A 24,913-nucleotide genomic window follows, 5' to 3' on the forward strand; every position below is an offset into this window, starting at 1 on the left:
AACTGGAAAACAAATACAAAAACAAAAGAACACAAAAGAGTTGGTGGTGGAGCAAAACCACTCACTTCATGGCCAGGGAGCAAAAGAGAGCAAGGAAAAGAAGGGACGGTCCTCGAGGGCATGCTTCTTAAAGACCTGAAGACCTCCCACTCGGTCCCTCCCTCTTAAAGGTGTAACTCCACAACATGTACAATCACAAAAATGGGAAGTTATACTCCATGTATGTATGACATGTCAAAACACATTCTACTGTCATGTATAAGTAAAAGAACAAATAAAAAATTATACAAAAAGTTTCCACTACCACCCAACATTGTCTTCCTAGGAACCAAGCCACAGACTCATGGGATTTGGAGGGACATCTGCTATCCAAATGATTGCAAGTATGAAGTGTTAACATACAATTCTCTATGGGTCTATTGCATTCTTCTTTGACTTGCAAGCAAACATATTGCCTGATTTTGTTCTGGACTACCTTGTAGAGGACACTTGCATGGTCAATGGCATTGAAAGAAAGAGACATAGCCTCTCATGGGAGACCTTGAACTTGGGGTTTTGCTCCTGCGAACATCCCAACGTGTGTGCACATGTCATTTGGCCATTGGCACTGTTCTTTAAGAATTAAGTTGGGGAACCCAACACAAGAAAATGCTGATATTCTGGCTACTTCTTTTTATTTTTGTTTCTGAAAACAACACAGAACAAAACAAAAGAGGGTGTAAATCAGAAGTTGATCTAATTTCTGGAGGGCTTAAAGTTTGTCACTATGTTAGAGGTCCTCTACAAGGTAAAAACATAAAATTACTAATACAAAATTGAAATCAGGAATGTAGGAGGGGCCTGGCAAGTGAGAGCCCCCGAAAGGGGTATTCCATTCATGATAAATCCATCTCAGTCTTGATTAGAGTTTTGAAAATCATAATTTCCCATTTTGACAAGTAGTCTTAAGTTACTTTTCACTTTTTAAGCACTATCGATACATCACATGGTGCCTCGTTTTAGAGAATGATTCTTAAATTTTGTTTTCTGAACAAGATAAAAATTTAGACTGTCTCTCTGAATCCATAATCTTTTCAATATTCTGGTGTCTTGTTTGAATTCATAGACATTTTTAGAATTATTTTATTTTTTCTGCCCATTGACTCTAAAACCTAAATATGACCAAATTCATGTTATTATTATTATTATTTGATTTTTAAAACTTACCCTGGTGATAAAAATGATTAAATTACAGCAGAATTGAGTCCAAATTCCTGAAAAATTAAATTATTGGAAATTGTACCATATTATTGATACAGTTTTAACTCGGGTGTGCAGTGGCTCTGTGGTGTTTGAAAAGAGAAAAAAGGAATACATTTTGAAGTACAGCTCTGAAGGTAGCAAACTATCTTTTGTATTCAGCATTGAAGAGGGCAAAAAAAGTAGCTTACCTAATTTTGTTGCATTAAATCATAATTTTATCACAATAAAAGCTTGAAACAGTTAAGTCACATTTTACGTATTTCTCATGGATAACTATATAGGTTAAATATTATAAATATTTATAAAATTCATGCAATGGAGACATCAATAAACAAGAACACGAATTTATTTCACTTACTTTTGAAATGTTACTTGATCGACTGGCAGATCGTCCTGGGGATTTGTCATTCTGAAAAAGAAAATTAGAAACATTGATTAAAAAGGACTGTGGTGATACTCTATCACTGAGAAGAAAAAGCACAGCTTGGGACAGACATGTGACTGTTCTCAATAATGTTCCAACTGACTGAGGGCAATATTAATTGCTTACACAGAATGACTTTTCTCTTATCAAACTGTCTCTCTAATATAGAGCAGTGCAGTTCTGAAAATATTTCAGTTAACATCTGAGCATTTATCAAGCTATGAGTACTTATTTTCAGGAAACAACTATTTCTCCAGAAAAATCTGTGTAATTTCTTTAAAAATAAAATTAGACAATGATAACATAGTCCTCTATTTCCCTGTTTGCTTTTGCAACCAGGAAATTCTAAGTAAATTCTGACTCTCGTTGCCAGTAAATTCTCAATGTCAGATACATGGAACAGACGTCTAGCTTGTGTTCTTCAAAAGTGGATTTTATTGGTATTTTCTGTTAGTTCACATGCTTTAAAAATTTAAAATCTGTGCTTTTTTAAATTTAAAATGTTTTTTAAATTTTAAGTTTTAAAATTTAAAAACGAAAAAATGTTTAAAAAATTCATACCCAGTTCTCTTAAAGAATTTCCAGTTTAGAGGAAGAGTAGTATGAAGAATGATTTCAGATAGAATATTTTTAAAAGTCATGCAATTTTAAAATGGAAAGAGACCTTAAGGACTTGCGCCCTCACATTTGAAGTAATGTCACAGGGACATTCCATTTCTGGCAATCATAGATCTAGTGTAAGGCAGACCAACCCTGAGGACTTCAGACTGGTCCAGTCTGTTTATGCTTTCTACTCTGCCAATTATCCGTGAGTGGATAATCAACTGGAAAATCAGTTTATGGGTAGTATGCATTTTACATGTAGATCGAGGTCACAGTATACCTTTCCTATAGAGAAAATGTTGGAAAAATCAGTCCAGGATACCTAAAATTTGTGAAAGATGTGAATCGATATTATCAAGGAAATATTTTTGTCACAGTAAGATATTCTTTTTTTTTTAACTTCTAGGCTCAACCTCAAAGTGGACCTGAGTGGACAACAGCAGTGTGTCTTGACAGAGGTCATTTTTGAGAACTAAGTGTCACAACAACCATGATGACTACTTGAGACTGCTTCAGAAACAGGGTGCTGATGGGAGACGGCAGATGGGTTACTGAGCAAACAGCAGCTCCACTCACCGCAGACTGTGACTGAGTCAGGCACAGGTTTGCAGATATTCCAGCTGAACCATACTTTTTCTTTATAAGAAACATCCATCTCATACAACCACTGATGTCACCGTGGAGCATGTTATTACAGACTGGGATGAGTCATGATACCATTAGCTACGCCACATAACAGCCCCATAATCCTGCTGAAGATGAGTATGTACAATACCCACAGACCTTCCCTGATTAGCTTCCGCTGGGATGGAGAGAGGCACTTTTCTACTGACTTCAAAACTCCTCTGCTAGAGATTAGTTAAAAAAAAAAAAAAAACAATCCATTTTTCCTTTGCAGTGAAATTCAGAATTTTGACACATTATTGTGTAGAACAGAGGTAAATAAACCACATAATATGGTAGGCGTGAAGTGGTTGCTATAGTTTCTATATGTACATGGGATTCGAGGATGTGATTAGGGAACAGGTATTGGAAGTCCAGATGCAAGAACCAAGGAGAAAAATAGGAAACTTGTTTCGGCTTTAGATTACTTAATTTTTCAAATCAAACAGGACTTTGTCCTATTTTGAGATAAAAACAAGGACAATCTGACCCTCCTTGTTTTATCTCAAAATAAACAACACTTTGCAGTTGTCGATGAATTCATCATAGGATCATAAAAAGCAGGTAAGATCTATTCTCTTCATCGGCATCACTACTGGTTACTAGAGTCACAATTTTCTTTGCTTTACTTTCTTTTATTTTTATTTTTTGTGGTAATGGGGATTGAACCCAGGACTTCAAGCATACTACGCAACTGCTCTTATCACTGAGCCACATTCCCAAACCTGGAGTCATAATTTTTATGTAAACATCTTAAATTCTTTGTCTTGCTATTCTGCCTCTACTGTGATTCAATTCTGGGCATATAAAATTTCAGAATGAAAGTTCAAAATTTTCTCTACCCAAGGATATTAAGGAAGTTGATCAGTCTTGCTTTTGAAGCAAAGCATCAGTAGTGCTTTCTGTCTTGGAAAACTTCCAAGGCGATCTGTCCAACTTGCTGCTAATTAAGTGGGTGGCTTGTTTCATTACTGTTGCAATGACATATTCCTTTTTGTAGATTAGTCAATATGGTTGTCAGACCTCATTATGATCAGTTTAAATACTTTACCTTAGATTAAATATCAGCTGTCTCAGAATCTAACAAATCTTACTGCTACCCAAAGTATAGTGACCTTGGAGGTCGATAACCAACAAGAGATCTGTCAGGTCTGCGTGAAAAGTGTGGAATCATGAAGCAGTAATGTTGGATCTTAGTGTGTCAGTCACACCACACAGAGAGATTCAGTTTCATAAGTCTTTTTAAAGTAATGTTGGATTTTTAGCATATTATTCAGTGCAAGCAAAGAGAGGCTCATAATTTCACAAGGATATTTTTATATCTTCAAGAAGTTTCTAACTTTTTTTTGATATATTATTTGCTTTATTTTATGGTTATCGTTATTGCTATCAAATTTGATCTTAGTAAACATAGTTGAATTTTCATTATCAGCAAGGAAGAAAGATTAGCAAATGAGAAAATCAATACCAAATTTAATTTTAATGTATTTTTAATGTTGTTCTCTAAACGACGTAGTTCCTTTAAAGAAGTATGGTCTATGTTAAAGAATGTACAATAAGGTTGGTCATGTACATATCTACACATGAATTCTTTGTATATTATGCTGTTTATTCCAAAGAGGGCAATAAGAAAACTTCACTTTTTTTATGTAAATTGAAGGAGGTGCTAAATTTTCCTGCATGAAGAGATCAATTTGAGATATCCTCATTAAATCACTGATATGATGCTATTTTGTAGAGTTCTCCTCCCTGCTCCCAGGCTAAAAACTGAGTATTTGAAAGGAGAAAAAATTATGATAATTTGGAGAGTCATCTGAAGAATTTTAAGTGCAACTGTTTTTGCAGGGGGGATCTTACTTGGAATAGAAGAAACTATTTAAAAATTGAGACTTATAAACAAAAAAATAATGACACAATGAAATTGGATAATGTAATAAAATTTGATTAACAGATATAAAAAACTCATGTTTATCAAATGAAAAGCCTGTCTATGAAACATTTAAATATATTTTCCTTCAGAAATTCTTTAACACAATTTTTCGAGCCAATAAAATTAGAATTACAATTTTGAGAGGTGACAAATCAATCAACTGAAAATTAATTAGACTTTTATATGTTTGGTATAAAGGAATGAAAACTCTCTGGAATATAGTCAGAAACTCTAAAAAAAAATCATACTAAAACCTATGGAAGCTGGGCGCTATGTTGCATGCCTGTAATTCCAGAAGCTCAGGAGATTGAGGTGAAAGTATAGCAAGTTCAAAGCCAGCTTCAGCAACTTAGAAGTCCCCAAACAACTCAAGGAGATCCTGTCTCTAAATTAAAAAAAAAGGGGGGCTGGGGATGTGACTCAGTGGTTAAGTGCCCTTGGGGTCAATCCCAGTACCAAATAAATAAATAATAAATTTAAAAACCTGTGGAAAATAGCAAATGTTACATCCAGATTAAAATTTATAACCATAAGTGATTTCATTATTAGAGAACATAATAAAATAATGTAATGAAAATAAAATATGAAAGCTAAAATGAAATGAATTAAAATGAGAAGTAAAAAAAGATCTTCTTAAAGGAAGTACTTTGAAAATAATTGCAAAATAGATGAACTTCCCATAAGACTTATTAAAGGAAATAGCAAAAATATGTAATATAATAAGCAAAAAAGAGAAACATAACCATAGACCCATTAAAGATTAGAAAATTATAAATATCTGTTACCTGTAACACTATTGTAACAAATTTGAAAATCTAGGGGAAATAAATACTATTCTAGCAAAATAAGAGTTGCTAGAATTTGTTCAAGAACAAGAAGAAAACTTGAAGAGAAAATAAACCAAGAAAAGATGGAAAAGGAATGAAAGTCTATATGCACCTATACAAGACAAGGGCATGACAATGTTATGACTGATCTTTTTCTTACTTTTAAGGGCACATAATTCCAATATTATTAATGCTGTTCTCTCCATAGAAACATAAATTTCCCTAATTCATTAATCCTGTGTAAATGATTCTTCAAACATTTAAAGAGAAAAGAGAATTGTTCTCTGGTTTAATTTTGGACTAAAGATACAAAAAATCTTTTAAAAATATTAACCTATAGCTAAAGAGCACTATATATCTTTGATATGCCAGTAGCATTTCATCATAATTCTGACAAAAAAGAATAAATAAAATTTATTCCAAGTATTTCCTTATCAGAAAATCTGTTAGCATCATTCATCAGATTAATATGTTGAAAGAGACAAATGTAGTTTATAGGTAAGTGCTGAAAAGATAATTGACAAACCTTATTCTAACATAAATCCTAAGTAGAACAAGAAATGAAGGAAACCCCTTAAAGTGATAAAGACAATATTCTAAAAACAAATACAAAATATTACTCTAAATGGTAAAAAACTAGAGTTGTATACATAAAAGTAGTTAAATTAAGGGTATTTGCTATTGCTATTATTATTCAACTTTGAGTTTCTTGCAGATATGATAATATTAAAATGGAATATTTGGTAAGAAAAATATGGAAAAAGAAGCAAAAAAGTAAACCCCAATTTTCTCTAATTGATGGCATGGTATTATAGAAATCTCAAGTGTCTCTAGTTAAACTGTACAATTAATGAGACTTCAGTATGGGAGTTAGATACCAGATAACTGTGCCATGGCAGAGCCGACTAGGTTTCCTGAAATGCATTCTCCCCTATTTCTGGATATGTCTTCCCAGTGACACTGTATCTCCTAGTATTCTTTCTCTTATGGGTTGCATGAGAACAAAGTCCCTCCAAAGAGACATGAGCAGAGCTAACAATTGTCAGTTCCCTCCTCGTTGCAAAAATCTCACTTGAAATTTCTCCTGTGCTCTCTTTCTTTTGCTCTATGTTGGAATGGAAACTACCAGTGAACAAGGAATCCAAGTGCCAGGTGGTGGAGCTGAATTCTCTTGGGTCATTGCATGGTCATGTGATAAAGAGTCCTCTACCAATTTGGAACACACACCTTAAACTGTCATCAATGAGAAAGAAACTGGTATTTCTTTTAAGCCATTATACTTATTTAATTCAATAATTTTATCTATCTGAATGGTAATTCTGTGAAACCAATAACTTTCTCTTAGCATTAAATACCCAGAAATGTAATAATAAAATTAAAACTATAAAATACTTAGGAATCAATTTAGCAAGGAAGGCATAAAATCTTATTTAAAAAGACAAAAATATAAAATTTTACTGAAGAGTATAAATCATGATTTAAACAAAGGACAGCAGCATTCTTTGATGGGAAGATAATTTCATAAAATTTAATTACCATAAAATTGACATAAAAATAGGACATTGTTGTGATTGATTCTCCAGTAGAATTTATCTCATTTTGGGAATAGAAGGCAGGAGATGGATAGAATGATCTTAAAGAACCTTGTGTGAGAGAAAGAAAAAGAATAACCAAGAAAATAGTTAAAAAAAAAAAAAAAAGTGATATATCCTTATGGTAGGGATCAAATCTATGAGGTTATTGTGATTAAATCCATTTAGTATTGGCATAAGAAATTAAGCAAAATGTCAGTGTAATCCAAAGTAAGGAGTCCAGAAATAGATTAAAGAATGTCATACACAACAACATTGGCATTTCCCATCAGTATTAAAAGATAGTTGATATAATTAGCGCTGCTGGACAAATGCTCATTCAGGTACAAGAAAAGTCAGACCCTAGCACATATCAGGTACAACCAGAGACACCAGACAGAACAAAACTTCTATGGTAACAATGAAAACCTTTGAAACAAGTTTAAATTGTAAATGTAGTCTTGGAGTTGGGGAGATCTACATAACTAGGCAGGACCCAGAAGCTACACATCACTGGTATATTTGATTGTATTCTATCTGAAAAAAATATGCAAAATTAAGTGACTAAACAAACAGTTGAGTTAGAAAACAACGTAGTAACAAAAAGACTGATGGAGTTCAATTTCTAGAATATACAAAAAAGTTTTGCCTACTCAGAAAAAAAGAAACAGAAAGAGACGCAAAAGAAAAAAAATTAAACAAAAGATAAGAACAGAAATTCACTGAAAAAAGGAGTAAGGATAGTCAGCTCATATGACAAGGTGTTTAAAGTCACAAGCAGTTAGGGACATGGAAGGAAAGGTAACAAGATGTTGCTTTATATTTCTCATGCTGGAATCTGAGTGAGCACCTCATATTTTGAAAAAATATCTCGAAATATCTAATGTTAAGAATAATGTTTTATGCATTGAGCTCACTCTTGAGGCAGGAATGCCAGAGACATAAAAGCACTTGTGCCTAAGAGTATGTGAATCAGGCCACTGGGATCAATTCTGGACAGAAAAAGATCCTGGCCATGGAGATGTGCCAGTTGTTGATTTAGTACGTCTGTTTAAACCCACCTTTTTAGATTCTGCTCTGGGCTGAGCCTCTGTAAACAGCATTATGTTTTGCTATCTGGCTCCCCACCAAGTTTTGCTAATAGGGTGCAGGACAGGAAAACTGGAAGACTAGAGACGGAAAACAGCATTCACTCCATTCTTTGTGCTTCCGGTTGACTTCTTATCTGCTTCCTGTGTTCCTGAATATTGTCCTAGAATTCTGAGACATACTTCACCCTGATAGCTGCAGACCCCTCCTGTAGCAGCAACCAAATACCGTGTGCAGTTTTTCCCACACCCTCCGAAACAGGGACATTACACTTTGTACAGACACCGACTCCAGTCAACTTGAGTTTCAGTTCCATGGGACACTTCTCCAAGTTTCTATTAGTTCCAGTTTCTCTCCTTTGTACTCCCAGACCTAGGAGCTGGGTTGCTTCTACAGTTGGTAATATTTTTGTGTCCTTTTGATTCCTTTCTCTTACCTAGTTAATGATTTTTTTTTTTAGAGCCAGGCAATAAATCTCTATGTTAAATTCTCTGTGTTAAGGTTGTTGTTCCTCTCTCCTGATTAATAAACAATGCACATTCATAGAAAAGTAGTTAAATATTTTATAGTAAAATCACACCTTGGAATATTATGCAGTCTTGGAAAAAAAAAGAATGAATTGAATTCCTGCCATTTGACACAAAGAAATTTCTATAAGGTAATATTGAGTGTGAAAAGTAAAATATTGAGATTTAAAATTATGAGGTATAATGTGATTCTTAGTAAAACATAGGACAAAAACCTCTCTAAACACACACACACACACACACACACACATGCACACACACATTTGTGTGTAGACATAGATTTTCCTATATGAGTATGCAAATTGTCATGGGAGCATACACACAAAAAAATTATGTCAACATTGAGTTTCTGAAGAGTGTGATGGTGGGGAGCCCTTAAAGGGTCCAAAAGAGGGGGAGAGACATGAAGGAAGAGGTAAAGGGGACAGTTCCTTAAAAAGCAAGAGAGCCTGTTGGGTCTCTATGTGTGTGAAGTTACATACGGGTGTGATGTTTTTACAAAAATTTATAATGCAGGCATGACTCGACATCATTCTCTTGCCAAAGGCAATATTCATCCTATATTATTAAAGTCAAAAGGGGGCTATAGAAAAACAGATTGAGGGTGATTTCATCTCTTTACAAACAAATAAGAAGAACCTCTCCATGTGTTTATAGCTTCATGGAGAAATAGGTTTGAACAGAAATATGCTCATTCACTATTAGCTATTAACACACACAGTCTATTGCCTTTTTTAAACATCTTTGTGTGTGTGATTTTATTTATTTTGGTAGTCTTCTTATAAAATACAAATTAAAAAAATAAATAAACAAAAATGGCAAGCCTTACTTTTCATAAACATTATATAGCATAAAGGTGTGTGTGTGTGTGTGTGTGTGTGTGCGTACGCGTGTGCGTGTGTTGTGTGCACATGTAGTTCAAAAGAGCTGCAAGAAACTTCTAATGTTTATATTTTCCAAGACAGTCCTGGACATGGAATGTAAGGGCACTGAGTTATTTAGTGAAGCCTGATGGGTGGGAAAAAAATTAGTTATAACTGTGGTTCTTATAGCGAACCATGTAACTATAGGCATCATATGCCTTCTCTGGTCCTGGCTTGCTGAATTTGCAAAATGGTTATAAGAACACCTTCATGGTTACCTAACTGAATTTCTGATGGAGATTGTGACATCCTCTCTTTAACAATCATGCAAAGACATGTCCTTGTCTGCCCATTGCTTAAAGAAAACTTATCTACTGATAAATCATGCCATTCTGAACCAGTGAGTAACTATATTTCTTAGCATGAAAGCAAAAGTTTTTTTTTAAGTTTGCATATTCCAGTACTGAAATTGTTTCAAAGTGAGCCTTATTTGGGTTGGAAAAAAAAAAAAAAAAAAAGAATAAAGTTATCACTGGCTGAATTGTCAGGGCACCAGGAAGCAAGTCCTGAGGGCTTAATTCACACATCCTGACAGTCATGAAGGGACAGAAAGTAGGGACCATGGTTGCTAATATGCAGAAGGTACTGATTTCACTTCAATTGCTTGTGTGTAAAGGTGATACTGCTTTTTCTTAAAGCTGGGTTACTGTATACACATACATAAAGTGAATAATTTCTTTTTTTAAAAGTTTTTGCATTTGCTTTTTATTTGTCACAACATCACATATGTAGGTAAAGGAAATTTTCATTTTTGACAAAAGAATGAAAAAGGAAAATAAAATTTTGATATTATTGGAAAAATAGTTTTTACCTTGCTGACCCATCCAAAGGATCTCAAAGACCCTCCAGTGATCCTCAGATCAAGCTTTGAGAACAACTGTGAACAATGTCACATCTACTTATTTTTATTCTCTTCTGGTTTATATACTTTGAAAAATCACATGGTGATCTATTGTGTGTGTGTGGCTTCACACACAGACATTTTCTTTGCTTACTCTATATTATAGGTATGTGCCTTACAAACATAGTAATTCCAGTAAAATCTATTTCATTCAATTCCCACCAAAAAAAGAAAAGAACTACAATAAATGTGTAATTATACTGCTATAATATCAAATATATTCCTAACAGAAGAGATTTTCCTATTAAATGGGGCATCAATGAAAACTGAAACTATTGTTTTGTACTGTCTGATAATTGGCAGAATTTTCCAAAGACTAGGTTCTGGCTTCAAACATTATAAACCCTTTTCCTCTTCCATTTACCACATACTTCTGCTACCAAGCTCCGTAAGATGCAAATTGTGATATCAACTCTGGACTTTCACTTTGGTGTTCTGAGACTTGGTTCTTTGAAACACTAGGGAGTTATTAGAGTATTCCTGTGAGTTATTTTTAATAATGGAATGGCAAAGACTATTTACAAAGCACATAAATACATTCCACTAAACTCAAACTAAAGATACCTCCAACTCAAACTTTCTTAGGTGGATCCCCAAAATACCTATGATTATGTCAATGCAATTTGACACTAGACAAAGTATGACTAAAGATAAGTTATATTGGAAAGAGATGGAGCTCATAAGTAGTTGTGGTAAAGGTATCTTACTTTTAAAGTGAACAATTTCTTATTGAACATTTATACAGAATGATTTATAAGTAGTTTTATTTTTTCACAATTCCGTTTTTTTAAAATTCATTTTTATTGTAAACAAATGGAACACATCTTGTTTCTCAGTTTGTACACACAATTCTGTTTTATATGACTATGTTCACATAAAAACAGGAAGTTTGTCACACCTCTGGTATTCTAAAAACACATTATTTACAGAAGTTGTTTCTTTTCTTATTAATCCACGCATAAAGTTCTCTATTGGCCTTGTATATTCTCTCATAGTAGTCTTCTTAAGATCACACAAAGAAAAATCTCACAGTACTTTTCTTTTCGTGTATGTTTTCTTTTTCAAAAAATATATCCCATTCCTTTTTAACTGATTGGAACTGAGCTTTTAATTCTTTACTTTTTGTCTGGGAACCCTGGAGTTTCTGTAGTAAAGACATACATTCTTATGAATTTCACATATTATTTTCACAAGTCTGCTTGACCCTTCAGATCCATGTCCCACTCCTTCCTTACTGCTCTGTGGTCACCAGGTACACCTGGATGGGTCCCAGGAGGCGCATCTATGTGGATGTCAACACTGACTCCTTAGCTCCTGGCTTCTAGTATCATTCTACCCATGTAGAACTCAGTAGGAGACCAGGAGAATGAAAGATGGTGAGATTAGAGTAAGTTCCTTGAGGTGTCACTACCTGCTGGGTCCCTCAATTGGATTTCTCAACATTTCTCAAGTAGCCCTCTGCACTAAAGCCTCTCTCTGTCTCTGGGTCCTGGAAAATGCTCCTCCTCTTTGCCTGTTCAGGAGCATAGGCTGCAGTTGGCTACTGCGTCGGGGATTGAACTTTCCCTTGTATTTTTTCTATATTTTGCTCATACCTACTGTAAATCAACTATTAACTGTAATCAAATTATTCAATTTGGAAGTGTCATCAGTTTCTTTCTAGATCCTGATGAAGTCCAAACCATCTTTAGTATTTTTGTGTAGCTTTATTAGTAGTAATAACATTAATTTTTGCTTTTTTTATTTGTCAAGTTAATATCTTAGAAGTTTACTCTGAAGATATGGTTATATTTTATCAGCCGAGTCTACCACTACTTGGAAAACCTATCAAGTAGCTTTCAAATCAATTTGTGTAAGAGTTATGTTGTTTTCCTAAGCAGGTTTAATTTAATATTGGGGACTTCTTTGTAAAACCGTCCCCATGTTAGACACCAACCATTTAAATTTTGCTCCAGGGTGGGGGTTTTCATTAGGGTTTTTTCCATCTTTCATGCTAGCAACTTACTGTTGCCCAAAGCTCTGTCCTTGTCCCTAATGCCAATCCAATAATGAGGACAAGGTTTTGAAGAAAAAGAAAAAAAGAAGTTTTATTGCTTTGCTAGCAACGGAGAAACAGGGGACTCAGGTCCCAAAGGCTGTGGTCAGCAGGAGGTTTTTAAAGAGGTGACTCAAGAGCTACATTCCACTTGTCCTCTGTTGGAGTTGTAATTCACTTGTTAATTTGGGAGGTAGTCATTTCTGAGATCTTCAGGTACCATCTCCAAAGTCTGAATCATTTCTTTCCTATGGTGGGTGTGTACTCAGAGCCAGAGGACTCTGCTTAGGATGAGGAAGAAAGGTGGTCCTGTTTCCCCTGAGATTAGGGAGTGGGAGAGATCAGGGAGGAGAAGAGAGAGAAGAAAAGAAAGAAACACATGGATTTAAAAAATAACTTGCATGGCAGAGCAACAAGGGCTGTATTCAACACATAAAGCAGACCACTGTTTCATTACCTACCACATATTTCTTAATATTGTGAGAGAAAACTCAGGTGAGGCTGTGTACCAAACTCTGATAAAGGATGAAAAGATTCTAAAGCTTTAATGGTGCACGTGCACACGCACATGGCTTTGGGACGGGAAAATAGTAAGTTTTTGTCAGTGGCAAACTAGACGACATCTCCTTTACCTGAAAGCATAAAATTTTTAAATACTAAAATTTGTTATTCAAACCAAATATGCCTTTAAGGAAACTCTGACCCACGCACATCTTGGTAATTGTGCCTTCTGTGGAAAGAGTCTCCTGTGCCTGGGGCAGCTACAGAGTCCTTTCGGTCCATTTTTGCACCTAACCTCTGTTCTTGCCCCTTGCTCCATTATTCCTCTCTTTTCCATCCCTCCCATTATCAACAGCAGATAAAGAAATAAGAAGAATTTTATCCGAGGGTCTGAACTTCCCAGCTTGATGAAGCACCTGTGGTTACACTTGAGATTTTCCTAGGTGAACAGCTGTGGATCAGAACACGCCACATTTCGGGTCTCATATTCACGGTCATTTCTTATGGTTTGTCTTTGACAAGCCCTTGCTATTTTATGATAACATTGACCCACAGGAAATCCAGAGTTGAAAATCTTTTTCTTTGTTATTGTTTACTTGTTTTTTTTTTTGGGGTGCTGGGGATCAAACGCAGGGCCTTGCCTATACTCTCCCAGTACTGCACCACTGAGCCATAGCCGCAGCTGTGTCTCAGTGGTGCAGTATGTCACAGAACCTTGTGGAGAGACAGCATGAAAATCAATCAAATGTAGTCTGCATGAATGCAAATTTCATGCATACATGAAAAAGAAAAACACAGCTGGATTGCTTCTAAATTATTAATCCCACTGTAAAAACAATTTGGACGTAACCTCTCTCCTTTTATTTTCTCTCTCCATGGTGACAGTGTATTCCCTTCTTAAGCTGCTTTTTAAAACAAACAAAATTTAGCTCACACTTTAGGCAAGAGTTTTACAATTCATTTTCACGATTATGAGACTAATTATTAGACAATTGACAGAGGGCAGGAAAACAAGTGACCTTTTAATGGTCCATATACATACCAAATTTAATTTTTTAACCCACCTACTCTTTTCCTTTAAGGAGGAAAAGAAAATAAAATCGTTTTTTTTTGTGTGTGTGTGGTGCTGGGAATCAAACCCAGGGCCTTGTGCTTGCAAGGCAAGCACTCTACCGACTGAGCTATCTCCCCAGCCCAGTTGTTATTTAATATAGTTTTATGATCAATAAGTAGTACCTTTTCCAGAATGCCTGGGTTTGAATCCCAACCATACCACTTTTGGTGTGATCTTGGACAAGTTATTCACATACTCTGACTTCAGTCTGTGCACCTGTAGAATGCTGATAATCATACACTCATCTCAATTTTGTTATAAGAAAACATGGATGACATATTTAGTGTGGAACACAAGCAGTTAAACAAACATAAAATAATTAATATTATATTTTACATGAAATTTTAACCTTAACTGTCTATAGCCTGTACATCTTTACTAGACACAGTCTGATAGAACAGATTGCAGTTTTTTTAGATGTCTGAATGCATTTTTTTATTTGAAAAAATTTAAAAATTAGGTGAAATTAGTTTCATAAATATATTATGAAAGATTTCTCCATAAAATTAAAGCTAACTTTTCAGATCTCACCTGTGGGTAGTAGGAGAGGTGTGAATCTCTGACTCTAAGAGGATAAGGAGAGTGTGGAACAGGGTGTCTGCCTCATCCTGTCCGGGTGATACTCAATGCCAGTGGCCTCAGTAGACCCTGGCCACACCTAGACAACTGTGAAGAAGTATGCATATACCACAAACCAGTGGGAAGAGATGATTTTATAGCAATCAAGTGAAACATCAGATAGTAAGTATATAACGGGCATAGTAATAATAATAAATAAGTATAAGAATAAATTCCCAGTAAAATACACATGGTTCAAATTCTAAATCAGTGCGAAATTCACAAGTTAGCTGACCTTGTGTCAGTGACTACTTTTCAGATTCTCATGTTATTCTTTCATTGAAATTTGTTAATGATTAGAAATATAACATATCGAGGGATCAGGAGGGTTTATGACATGTTCTCAGTAAGTAGAATTAATTGCAAGAAGTGGTCTCAAAATGAAGGTTTTGTTAGTTATTCAATTTCCATGAGCTCCCAAATTCTCTACCACATATATAAACACCATTTCAAATAAAGGCATAATAATGTCAGTAAAAACACAGTGCTTGCTCTGCAAATGCAAGATTTGTAGAAATTCTCTAGCCCCCAACCCTAACTTTATTATTGCCAGCAAATTTTTTCAGATAAAAATTCTGGAAACTTACTACTAATGAAAATTGACTTAGAGGTAAGTATATATATAATATTTTGCCACCATTAGTTGACAAAATATTTCTCTTAGGGAAGAAACCATATTTCAGTTACATTTTTTTTTAATCTAATGCAATATCTGCCTGGAATATCACAGATGTTTAGTACATTCAATAGAACTAATCGATAAGTCTGTATGTTTGTTTCAGATAGATATTATTAGTAATTTCTGAGAATAAAAGCAAGTGTATCTTATAATTTATACACTATTTAATTAATGAATAGTAATTTTAAAATTTTTTTCGTGAAATTTATAATAAAGAATAAAAAGCCACACCTGTTTGTAAAATGTGGCCAAATTATAAAGACACAAGTACAAAGCAACACTGGATTGATTTTGGTCATCGTATATGATTTTCTGGATTTCATATACAATTATAAGCTGCAATGAATCTATCTTAATTGACTCTTCCCAGCAAAGGTATTATTTTTAATATCTTTGAGCTTCTTTCAGTTTATAAAGTACTTCCATGATTTCATTCACACAGATGCAAAAATATAACTTTCGTGAAAATCACTGAGATATAAGATATGTACATATGTTTACAAAATGAACAATAATCAATGACAATTTATTAAATATATTTGAATATCTCATAATAGAAATAGACTTGAGTAATAAAATATCATAAAACAAGGGCCAGCATATCTGCTTCACTATCAAAAGTTTAAAAGGCATTAAAACTTTGACCACAAGCAGATTTTAAAAAATCAATGAGTTTTCAACCAAGACTCTATAGAATGAATAAAAATCAACAATTCTTAGATCTCTAGCTATAATGAGAATGTCCAGAGAACAATGCAGTTTCTAAAATTTTTGTCAAACATGAAAAAGCACAGAATTTTTATCAAGATCTACCAGAATATAGATATGTACTGTCACTAAAATATTGGTGGTTCAAAATTAAAGCAGTGTGAATAAATTATTATTTATCACCAGGAAGACTTAATTGAATTTTGTATGATGGCTCTTAACTTGGTAGCAGGTTCTAGGAGACCCCTTAATTTTGGTAACTTTGATATAAAAAGCCAAAAAACACCAAGCATCTAATATATACATTTACTTGGTTCAGCCCTCATTTAAAAAATTTGTTTCAGAATATAAGAGGTACAATTTTATGCTTATTTGTACAGACTCGCTTGCAAATTGCCTTTTTTAGTAATAGGCAAGAGTCATTTTATGGCTTTCCTAGTAATGATGTTGAGTGTTCTAAGAGGGTAATGCCAAACAGAATTAAATTGCAGTCAAATTGGAATCAGGCAAATGGAAAAATATAAAAATTCATTATTTCTATATAAATGCAAGCAGAAGCTTAACCTACAAACTTGTATAGAGAACTAGTCAGGTTAAAGGATTGTTAACATGCTCCCTTTGCACGGGAGTCCCAGGGACATGCCGATCCATGTTTTTGCAGAGGTGTTGACTCATTCCTGCTAAGGCAACTCCAGGCTCACGGTGGGTGCTTTGAGGATGAATGGGAAAATCACCTGTGAGCCTGGTGGTTGGAGGCAGTCAGAGACAAAAGCCCAGGGCCAGCAACCAAAGTGCATATCCTGCCTATGTTTAACTTGATTATTGAACAGCATTACTAGGTCCACAAGCTATTGCAAATGGAGATTTTACTTATGGTCATTCCAAATGAGAAAATTAGCACATCTTTTCATAAAGGCTAATGATCACATAAGAATAAGTATTTTAAACTAATGATGTATGTTAATCTGTAATGTCATTAGAAACAGTTAAATGTTCTAGAGTAATATAACATGAGTATTTTGGTGAGAATTTGATATTTCAAGTATTTAAAGAAGGAGAGATAAAAAATAGTGATATAAAAGAAGAAAATACAGACAACAAAAAGCATAAAAGGAAATAAACAATAAGAATTTAAGTGATAAGATATTAGGAAGGAAATCAAAAAATTCTTAGAGGTAAATGAGAACAAAGAAACATCATATCAAAATTTCTGGGACACTATGAAAGCAGTACTTAGAGGAAAATTTATTTCATGGAGCGCATTTAATAAAAGAAGTAAAACTCAACAAATAAACAACCTAACACTACGAACTCACAAACATGTTTTAAGGGTAATAAAGGATAGAAATTGCATCTACCATTATTATTTTAGCCTAACAATTTGTCTGATCTGCTGAATATGTATGGAATGAAATTAAACCCCTATCTCTCACCCTGCACAAAACTCAACTCAAAATGGATCAAGGACCTCGGAATCAAACCAGAGACCCTGCATCTTATAGAAGAAAAAGTAGGTCCAAATCTTCAACTTGTTGGCTTAGGATCAGACTTCCTTAACAGGACTCCCATAGCACGAGAAATAAAAGCAAGAATCAATAACTGGGTTAGATTCAAACTAAAATGCTTTCTCTCAGCAAAGGAAACTATCAGTAATGTGAAGAGAGAGCCTACAGAGTGGGAGAATATCTTTGCCACTCATACTTCAGATAGAGCGCTTATTTCCAGAATCTATAAAGAACTCAAAAAACTCTACACCAAGAATACAAATAATCCAATCAACAATTGGGCTAAGGAAATGAACAGACACTTCACAGAAGAAGATATACAAGCAATCAACAGATATATGAAAAAATGTTCAACATCTCTAGTAATAAGAGAAATGCAAATCAAAACTACCCTAAGATTCCATCTCACCCCAATTAGAATGGCGATCATCAAGAATACAAGCAACAATAGGTGTTGGCGAGGATGTGGGGAGAAAGGTACACTCATACATTGCTGGTGAGGTTGCAAATTAGTGTAGCCACTCTGGAAAGCAGTGTGGAGATTCCTCAGAAAGCTTGGAATGTAACCACCATTTGACCCAGCTATCCCACTCCTTGGTCTATACCCAAAGGACTTAAAATCAGCATACTACAGAGATGCAGTCACATCAATGTTCATAGCTGCTCAATTCACCATAGCCAGATTGTGGAACCAACCTAAATGTCCTTCAATTGATGAATGGATAAAGAAACCGTGGTATATATATACAATGGAACATTACTGGGCTATAAAGAATAATAAAATTATGGCATTTGCAGGCAAATGGATGAAATTGGAGAATATCATGCTAAGTGAGATAAGCCAATCTCAAAAAACCAAAGGAAGAATGATCTCGCTGACAAGCAGATAATGACACATAATCAGGGTTGGGAGGGAAGAATGGAGGAAGGAGGGACTGTATCGAGGGAAAAGAGGGGTGGGAGGGATGGGGGGAGGAAAAAATAACAATGAATCAAACACCATTACCCTGTGTAAATGTATGATTACACAAATGGTATGCCTCTACTTCATGTACAACCAGAGAAACAACATGTATCCCATTTGTTTACAATAAAAAGAAAAAGAAAACAATTAAATGTAAGACCTGAGACTATAAAATTGCTAGAGGAAAACATAGAGGAAATGCTTCAGGACATTGGAATGAGTAAGAATTTGTTGAATAAGATCCCTGAAGTACAGGAAGCAAAAGCATAAATAAACAAGTGAGATTAGATTAAGAAAACTCTTAGAGGTAGCCAAAGGAAACAATCAACAGATTGTCAAGAAATTAAATACATATATGTAACCTATGTATATTTATCTTACAATTTATATTTGCAAATTAAATATATATAAGATATATTTTATAATATATGTGGAATAATATTCAGAAAGTGTACAAAATTCAAACAAATAAGCCAAAGATTTTTAAAAATCCAATTAAAATGGGGTAAGAGACTAAATAGATATTTCTCAGAAGAAAACATACAAATGGCCAACAAACATAAAAAAATTACTTATAATTTATGTCAGGGAAATTCAAATCTAAGCCACAAAAGAACTCTTGCCTCACTCCAGTAAGAATGGCTATTATTAAAAAGACAGGTGCCGGTGAGAATGTGGAAAAGAGGAACCCTGTACACTGTTGGTGAGATGTAGTTTAGTCCAGGCATTGTTTTGTCATATTCCAATTCTAGGATGGGATGTTCAAATTCCAGAGCATGAAGATTCCTCCATAATAACAGAAAGCAAATGAAAAGTTGCCTGAATGGCAAGTGGGTTGGGGCAGGGTGGAGGAATTATACTGGGATATAAGGAAATCTTTTGGGGCAAAGAATAGGTACATTGTCAATTGCAGCAATGGTTTCACAGATATATAGACATGTCGAGATATAACATGTCATTCACTTTAAGCATTTGCAGTGTATGGCATGTCAATTATACCTTGATAAAGTTGTAAAAATAAAACATTACATTACTCTTCTGCTCAGAGTCTTCTATTGCTTCCTCATTAGTTTCGTAATAAGACAGAGCATTCCTACTGTGACGTAAATGGATCTACACTCTCTGACCCTGGCTGCTTTTAGTCCCTGTTTTCAGGGTTGGCTCATCTAGCCTCCCTCTGACACTGATGGTGTGACACTCGCTAGTCTCTCAACTGCCTGAGCCTTCCCTGGAGAAGAGGCAACTTGGCTCCCTCTCTCCCTTTAATTCCCTATCAGATGCCAACACCTCAGAGGAGATTTGCCTGAGTGCACTATTGACACACTCACCATGTGCTACCTGGATCCATTACCCCAAAGCCCTCATCTCCCTGGATCTTATAACCACCTGGTATTATGTTAAAAATTATTTATTTACTGTCTATTTCCCTATTAGAATGTGAGAGTTTGGTAATGGAAATTTTATCTGTTTTGTTTAGGGCTCTAACTCTAACACCTGGACATATTTTACACTCAATAAAGGTTCATTGTTACAATTAATTATCTAGGTGAGTGCCAACCTCTTTTTTTTTTTCTGGTGGTGCTGGGGATGGAACCCAGGGCTTTGTGCTTGCAAGGCAAGCACTCTACTGACTGAGCTATCTCCCCAGCCCCAAGTGCCAACCTCTTATTTCTCTATACACTATTGCATTGGAATAGCTCTTGTCACCTCTTTAACATTTTCCTTCCGTTTTTTTCTTCTCTCGATATGCTGCAGTGATATATGTTCTAGGGTTGGAATCTCAAAAGAAAATCTGGATATTTCTACCAGACCTTTTCTCAGAGTCCAAGGAATCATGCTGAAACGGGCAGTGATGCCTAAAACATATAACAACCACCAAGCCTAAGGGACGTAGGGCAAGAAACATAAGACATTTTTAAAAACTAAGAGCTGTAAAAAAGAAATCACCAGTAGATGATACTAAATTATATCACATCTAATAAAAGTTTCCAAAGCACCCAGCAAACATGCTTTTATTCTATTATGGTCAGTAAAGAGTTATTTTATACTCTTATGAACCAGAAATTGTTTTTCACTAAAAGTAAATTCTTTCATAAAATATAATTTACTTTGTTCGTACTTTTTTAACCCCACATCCCATTTTAGTTTTCTTCTTTAGTGCACAAAAGTGAAAAGCCTAATAAATCTATGATGGCTCTAATACAGCCGGAGGCACAAGCTATACCAAGAAACCATAGCTAGTGAGTGTCGCAGAGAGAGAGAAGTGGAGGTCTGTGTCTTGACCGCTTTGGGTCCCTTTCTGGTCGGTCAGGCAGACAGGCCAGAGCCACCTGCCTTTGTGGAGAGCAAAGTGGCAATTATGCAAGTGAGAATTCCTTTGTTTGCCAGGTCCCCAAGTGGAGTCCTGGTGTCTCCACGTCCTTTAATTAGATGACTTCTGTGACCCCGCTCCTTTTAAGGCACCTTTCTCCACTCACTGCTTTCTTCAAGAGCCCTTGGAAGGAGTTTAGACTTCCTAGTGGTCTGGCTGTAAGAAGCCATGGTACGGTCACAGGCTTATCTGAAATCAGTAGGTTGGGCGGCCCTGTGGAAACACGTTCAGTTCAGATTCTTGTTGCTTTGGAACAAGCTGAAGGAAACCAGAGTATGTCTTCAAAGGGGCCTGAATCCATACATTCCATGGAAAGACGCTGAGGATGTTTTAATCTGATTTCTGGGCCCTTCTACCATCAAAGTTGATGGTAGAAGTTTCCAGCAGAGAACCAGAACTTTCTCTATGACCCTTTAAATGACTTGGTGAAACAAAGCTGGGTGCTTATGGGTCCCGGACTCTGTTTCACTCATGTCTTCTCAGATCACAAAACACATCTAGCATCAGGAAGCTTTTACATAATTTTGTATGAACATTTTCATCACCGCTGTTATTACCTCTTAGGTGACATGACGTGAGTTTACACTTGTTTGTAATAAAATCTTCTTCAAATTGAGGAGTAATGTATTATCAGCCACCTGCAACATTCATACTAGACATGAAAACCAGCCGGAAATGACCTTTTGCTTAGGAGAGGGCTATTTTTCGTATTCAAAATGATATTTTAAGGAATATTTTATGCCTGTCATTAGGACCCTCTCAAACAGCAGGTTGAACAGATGCAAAGCAAAGTAGCGTTTCAGCCTCCCATTTAGGATTTAAACTGTCTAAAAATATTTCACCATCACAGAGACAAAAGCCAGGGATGGAAAAAAAAAAAAAAAAGCACTCATTAAACTTTAAAGCCCAGAGCATATTTTAAACTATAAATTATGTTGAACATTACAAATATCCCAAATTTTCAGGTCCAGTAACTAATTTGTACCTCCTTTTGACCTTGCTTCTAATTAAATTGCCCCATGCTTCTGATACAACCATGAACCAAAAAGAGGGGGTGCAGAGGGGATTTCCTGAAGTTCCCAGGTGACATGTCGGCTGTTTTCCGTTCTTTTCAGGTTAAAAATACTTGCCCTATGGAGCAAAACACTGATCTGTCATAGAAATTAAAACACTCAATATCATACTCCATAAAAAAATATAATTTTATAGCATTTGGACTTTCATTTCTTTGCTTTAGAAATGTTTAGCTGTGGAATACATTTGTTCAGAACCGTAAAATACTTCACAACCTTTTGCAACACCCTGAGAGGTGGAAAGATTTTAGAGTGAAACATTTCAGAGATCCCTCACAGAGTTGCCACAGAATCAGACTTCACCCTGCTGAGACTTAGGGGTGGCTGGACAAGAAGTAAACGGACACTACAGACTAGGCCAATGTCATTTTTTGGACAAGTTATTATTCACAAATTATGGAGGTGGATTATTACATATGAGAAAATTCAGTATAATGAAAAGGACATTCTTTCACTTGACATTTATGTCAGCAAGAACAGCAAAATTGCATGTGTGGTACGGGTGGCAGAACAGTAATTTCAAAGTACACCCTATCCTTGATAAAAGAACAATAAACTGAAATGTCATGAACTCAAAAATCCCCTCCTCTTAAAAGTTTTAAAGAACACTATTCTGTATTTAACAACTAAAATAGTATGAGATAATCATGCAAAATTCGCTAACATGACATTCAGAATACATTCTCAGGAGGAAATAATTTTCTCTTAGAAAAAGTTTTCTGTTCTGTTTAAGCACTTAAACTTCTTTTATGTGCTAGTTTTCAGAGATCATCTTTCTACTCTCATGTTAAGATCAAGTTACGTTTTCTTTAAAATATGAAACTTCACAACATTTTATAGTGTGGTAAAAAAATTCTCCTATTTTTCTCATTATGCGTCTTAAGAGTGGAGTCTAATTCTCTCTAAGTCATAACACCCAAATGATAGTAAAGAAATAATAATAAACTGACATTTTTTTCTTGTCACAATCACTTTTTGTGATTTACTTACCCATATGTAAATTTCTTGATCATTATAGGCAGCCTGCATGATTGAACTAACCTTGGTTCACAGTCATTTAAAATGAGAGACTTGTTTATCACACAGGAGCTGAGAGAGTTCAAATAATCTGAGCTCTTGATAAATACTGATGTCATTGTGCAGACTACCTGTCTCCACCCCAGCCACCCAACTCCCACCTCCCACCGTCTGTGCCCCTCTTAACCTAACCTCCCACAGCTCAGGCACATGTCTTCTTCACCACCATATGCTTTGGCCTCAGGAAAAGTCCTGGCTCATATCACCCTGCTGAACCATCATAATTGTTAGGGACTGGGAGGAGGGTGAGGTTGTATCTACTTCTACGCTATTGAGTTATCCTGCCACAGTGTCACTAACACAGGCAGGAGATACAAGACCATGGGTCAGAGACAAGGACAGTGATAACACTGGCCAGCATCAGGCTGGTTCTTCATGGCCCAATCCCCACTGGGGCGAGAGTCAGGAGATGTCTGCGCACTCAGTGGAGAGAAAGTCCAAGTTCCAGGCACATATAAATCCATTATAATGGCCAATAAACATGCCTGCCCTTGACCGTAAAGGGAAAGCCTGTGTCTCCCTTCTGAGGTTTTTCACTATGTAAATACTCCTCAAAGGATGATGCCAATCACAAATAGATAGTACCTCTGTTTGCAAGATGTGCAGAGGTATAAGAGATTCATGGAGAACTGTGTTCCAACATAATTGCACTTTAATGCAATGCATTTCAGGTGTCTTTATTGAATATTTGCATAATGGAATAAAGACATTTTAAAGCAGGTAGTTGATAAAGCATTGTTCACCTTGCTACTCAAGAGCTCTCAGAGGACACAGCATGGCAACCAGAGAAAAGGAGACTTCCATGCCACCCGCTGCCAAGAAGAGCATTTGCCATTTCTATGAAATAACATCTGTCAGTGTAGAACTTCCTCTCTCTTCCAGGTATGGCACATCTGTCTTCTGTAAACTGTTTTATCTGTCATCTCTTCTGGTCTACATGGCTCATTTTTCTACTTCGCGGAGCAGAAAAGGATGTAAAACACACTACCCATAATGGGTAAAATGAGGGGGTCAAATTTTAAGCACTGTTCTGTTACCTGAATTATTCCTTTACTTGTGTGTTCGTGGTTTAACTGTTCAGGATCACTGTGGAAGTGTGAATGTGTGTGTATGTGTGTGTGTGTGTGTGCGTGCACACATGGCATGAGGGAGTAGAGAATGGGGAAGAGAGAGGCTGAGAGACAGAAAAAGAAACAGAGCGTAATTTGCCTATAATGTTGTTCTTCATTTGCCCCATAAGGGAAACCCTAAATCCTCATTAAATTTGATTATGCAGTGTATTATAGAAAATGCATAGTAGAAAAGTTTCAAAGGAACTTATGTATCTATTATGGCCAATCACTGTGAGTATGTTACCTTGATCTTTTTTTTTTTAAATATTCATTTGTTCCTTTTAGGTACACATGACTTTAGAGTTTTTTTTTTTTTTTTTTTTTTTTTGGACATAGTCATGTTCACATGGCTAGGTTCATAAAAGAATTGAAGGACCTTCTAATATGTATAGGGTGGATTCCTATGTTAGGAGAAAAAGATTCCCTATTGGGGATGAATGTGCTTTTTTTGATTTA

General features: G+C 35.4%; 1 protein-coding gene across 2 annotated transcripts in view; it reads right to left on the minus strand.

Moving 5' to 3' along the window:
* Positions 1 to 24,913, minus strand: part of Marchf1 (membrane associated ring-CH-type finger 1) — a 761,820-nt gene that overhangs the window by 150,642 nt on the left and 586,265 nt on the right. For both annotated transcript variants that reach the window (XM_047551412.1, XM_047551411.1), the window contains one exon: positions 1,601 to 1,651. In XM_047551412.1, coding sequence (XP_047407368.1) covers positions 1,601 to 1,651 — 51 coding nt within the window. The remainder of the gene's footprint in view (positions 1 to 1,600; positions 1,652 to 24,913) is intronic.

Source organism: Sciurus carolinensis, chromosome 4 (genome assembly GCF_902686445.1).
Source record: "Sciurus carolinensis chromosome 4, mSciCar1.2, whole genome shotgun sequence".
NCBI lineage: Eukaryota > Metazoa > Chordata > Mammalia > Rodentia > Sciuridae > Sciurus > Sciurus carolinensis.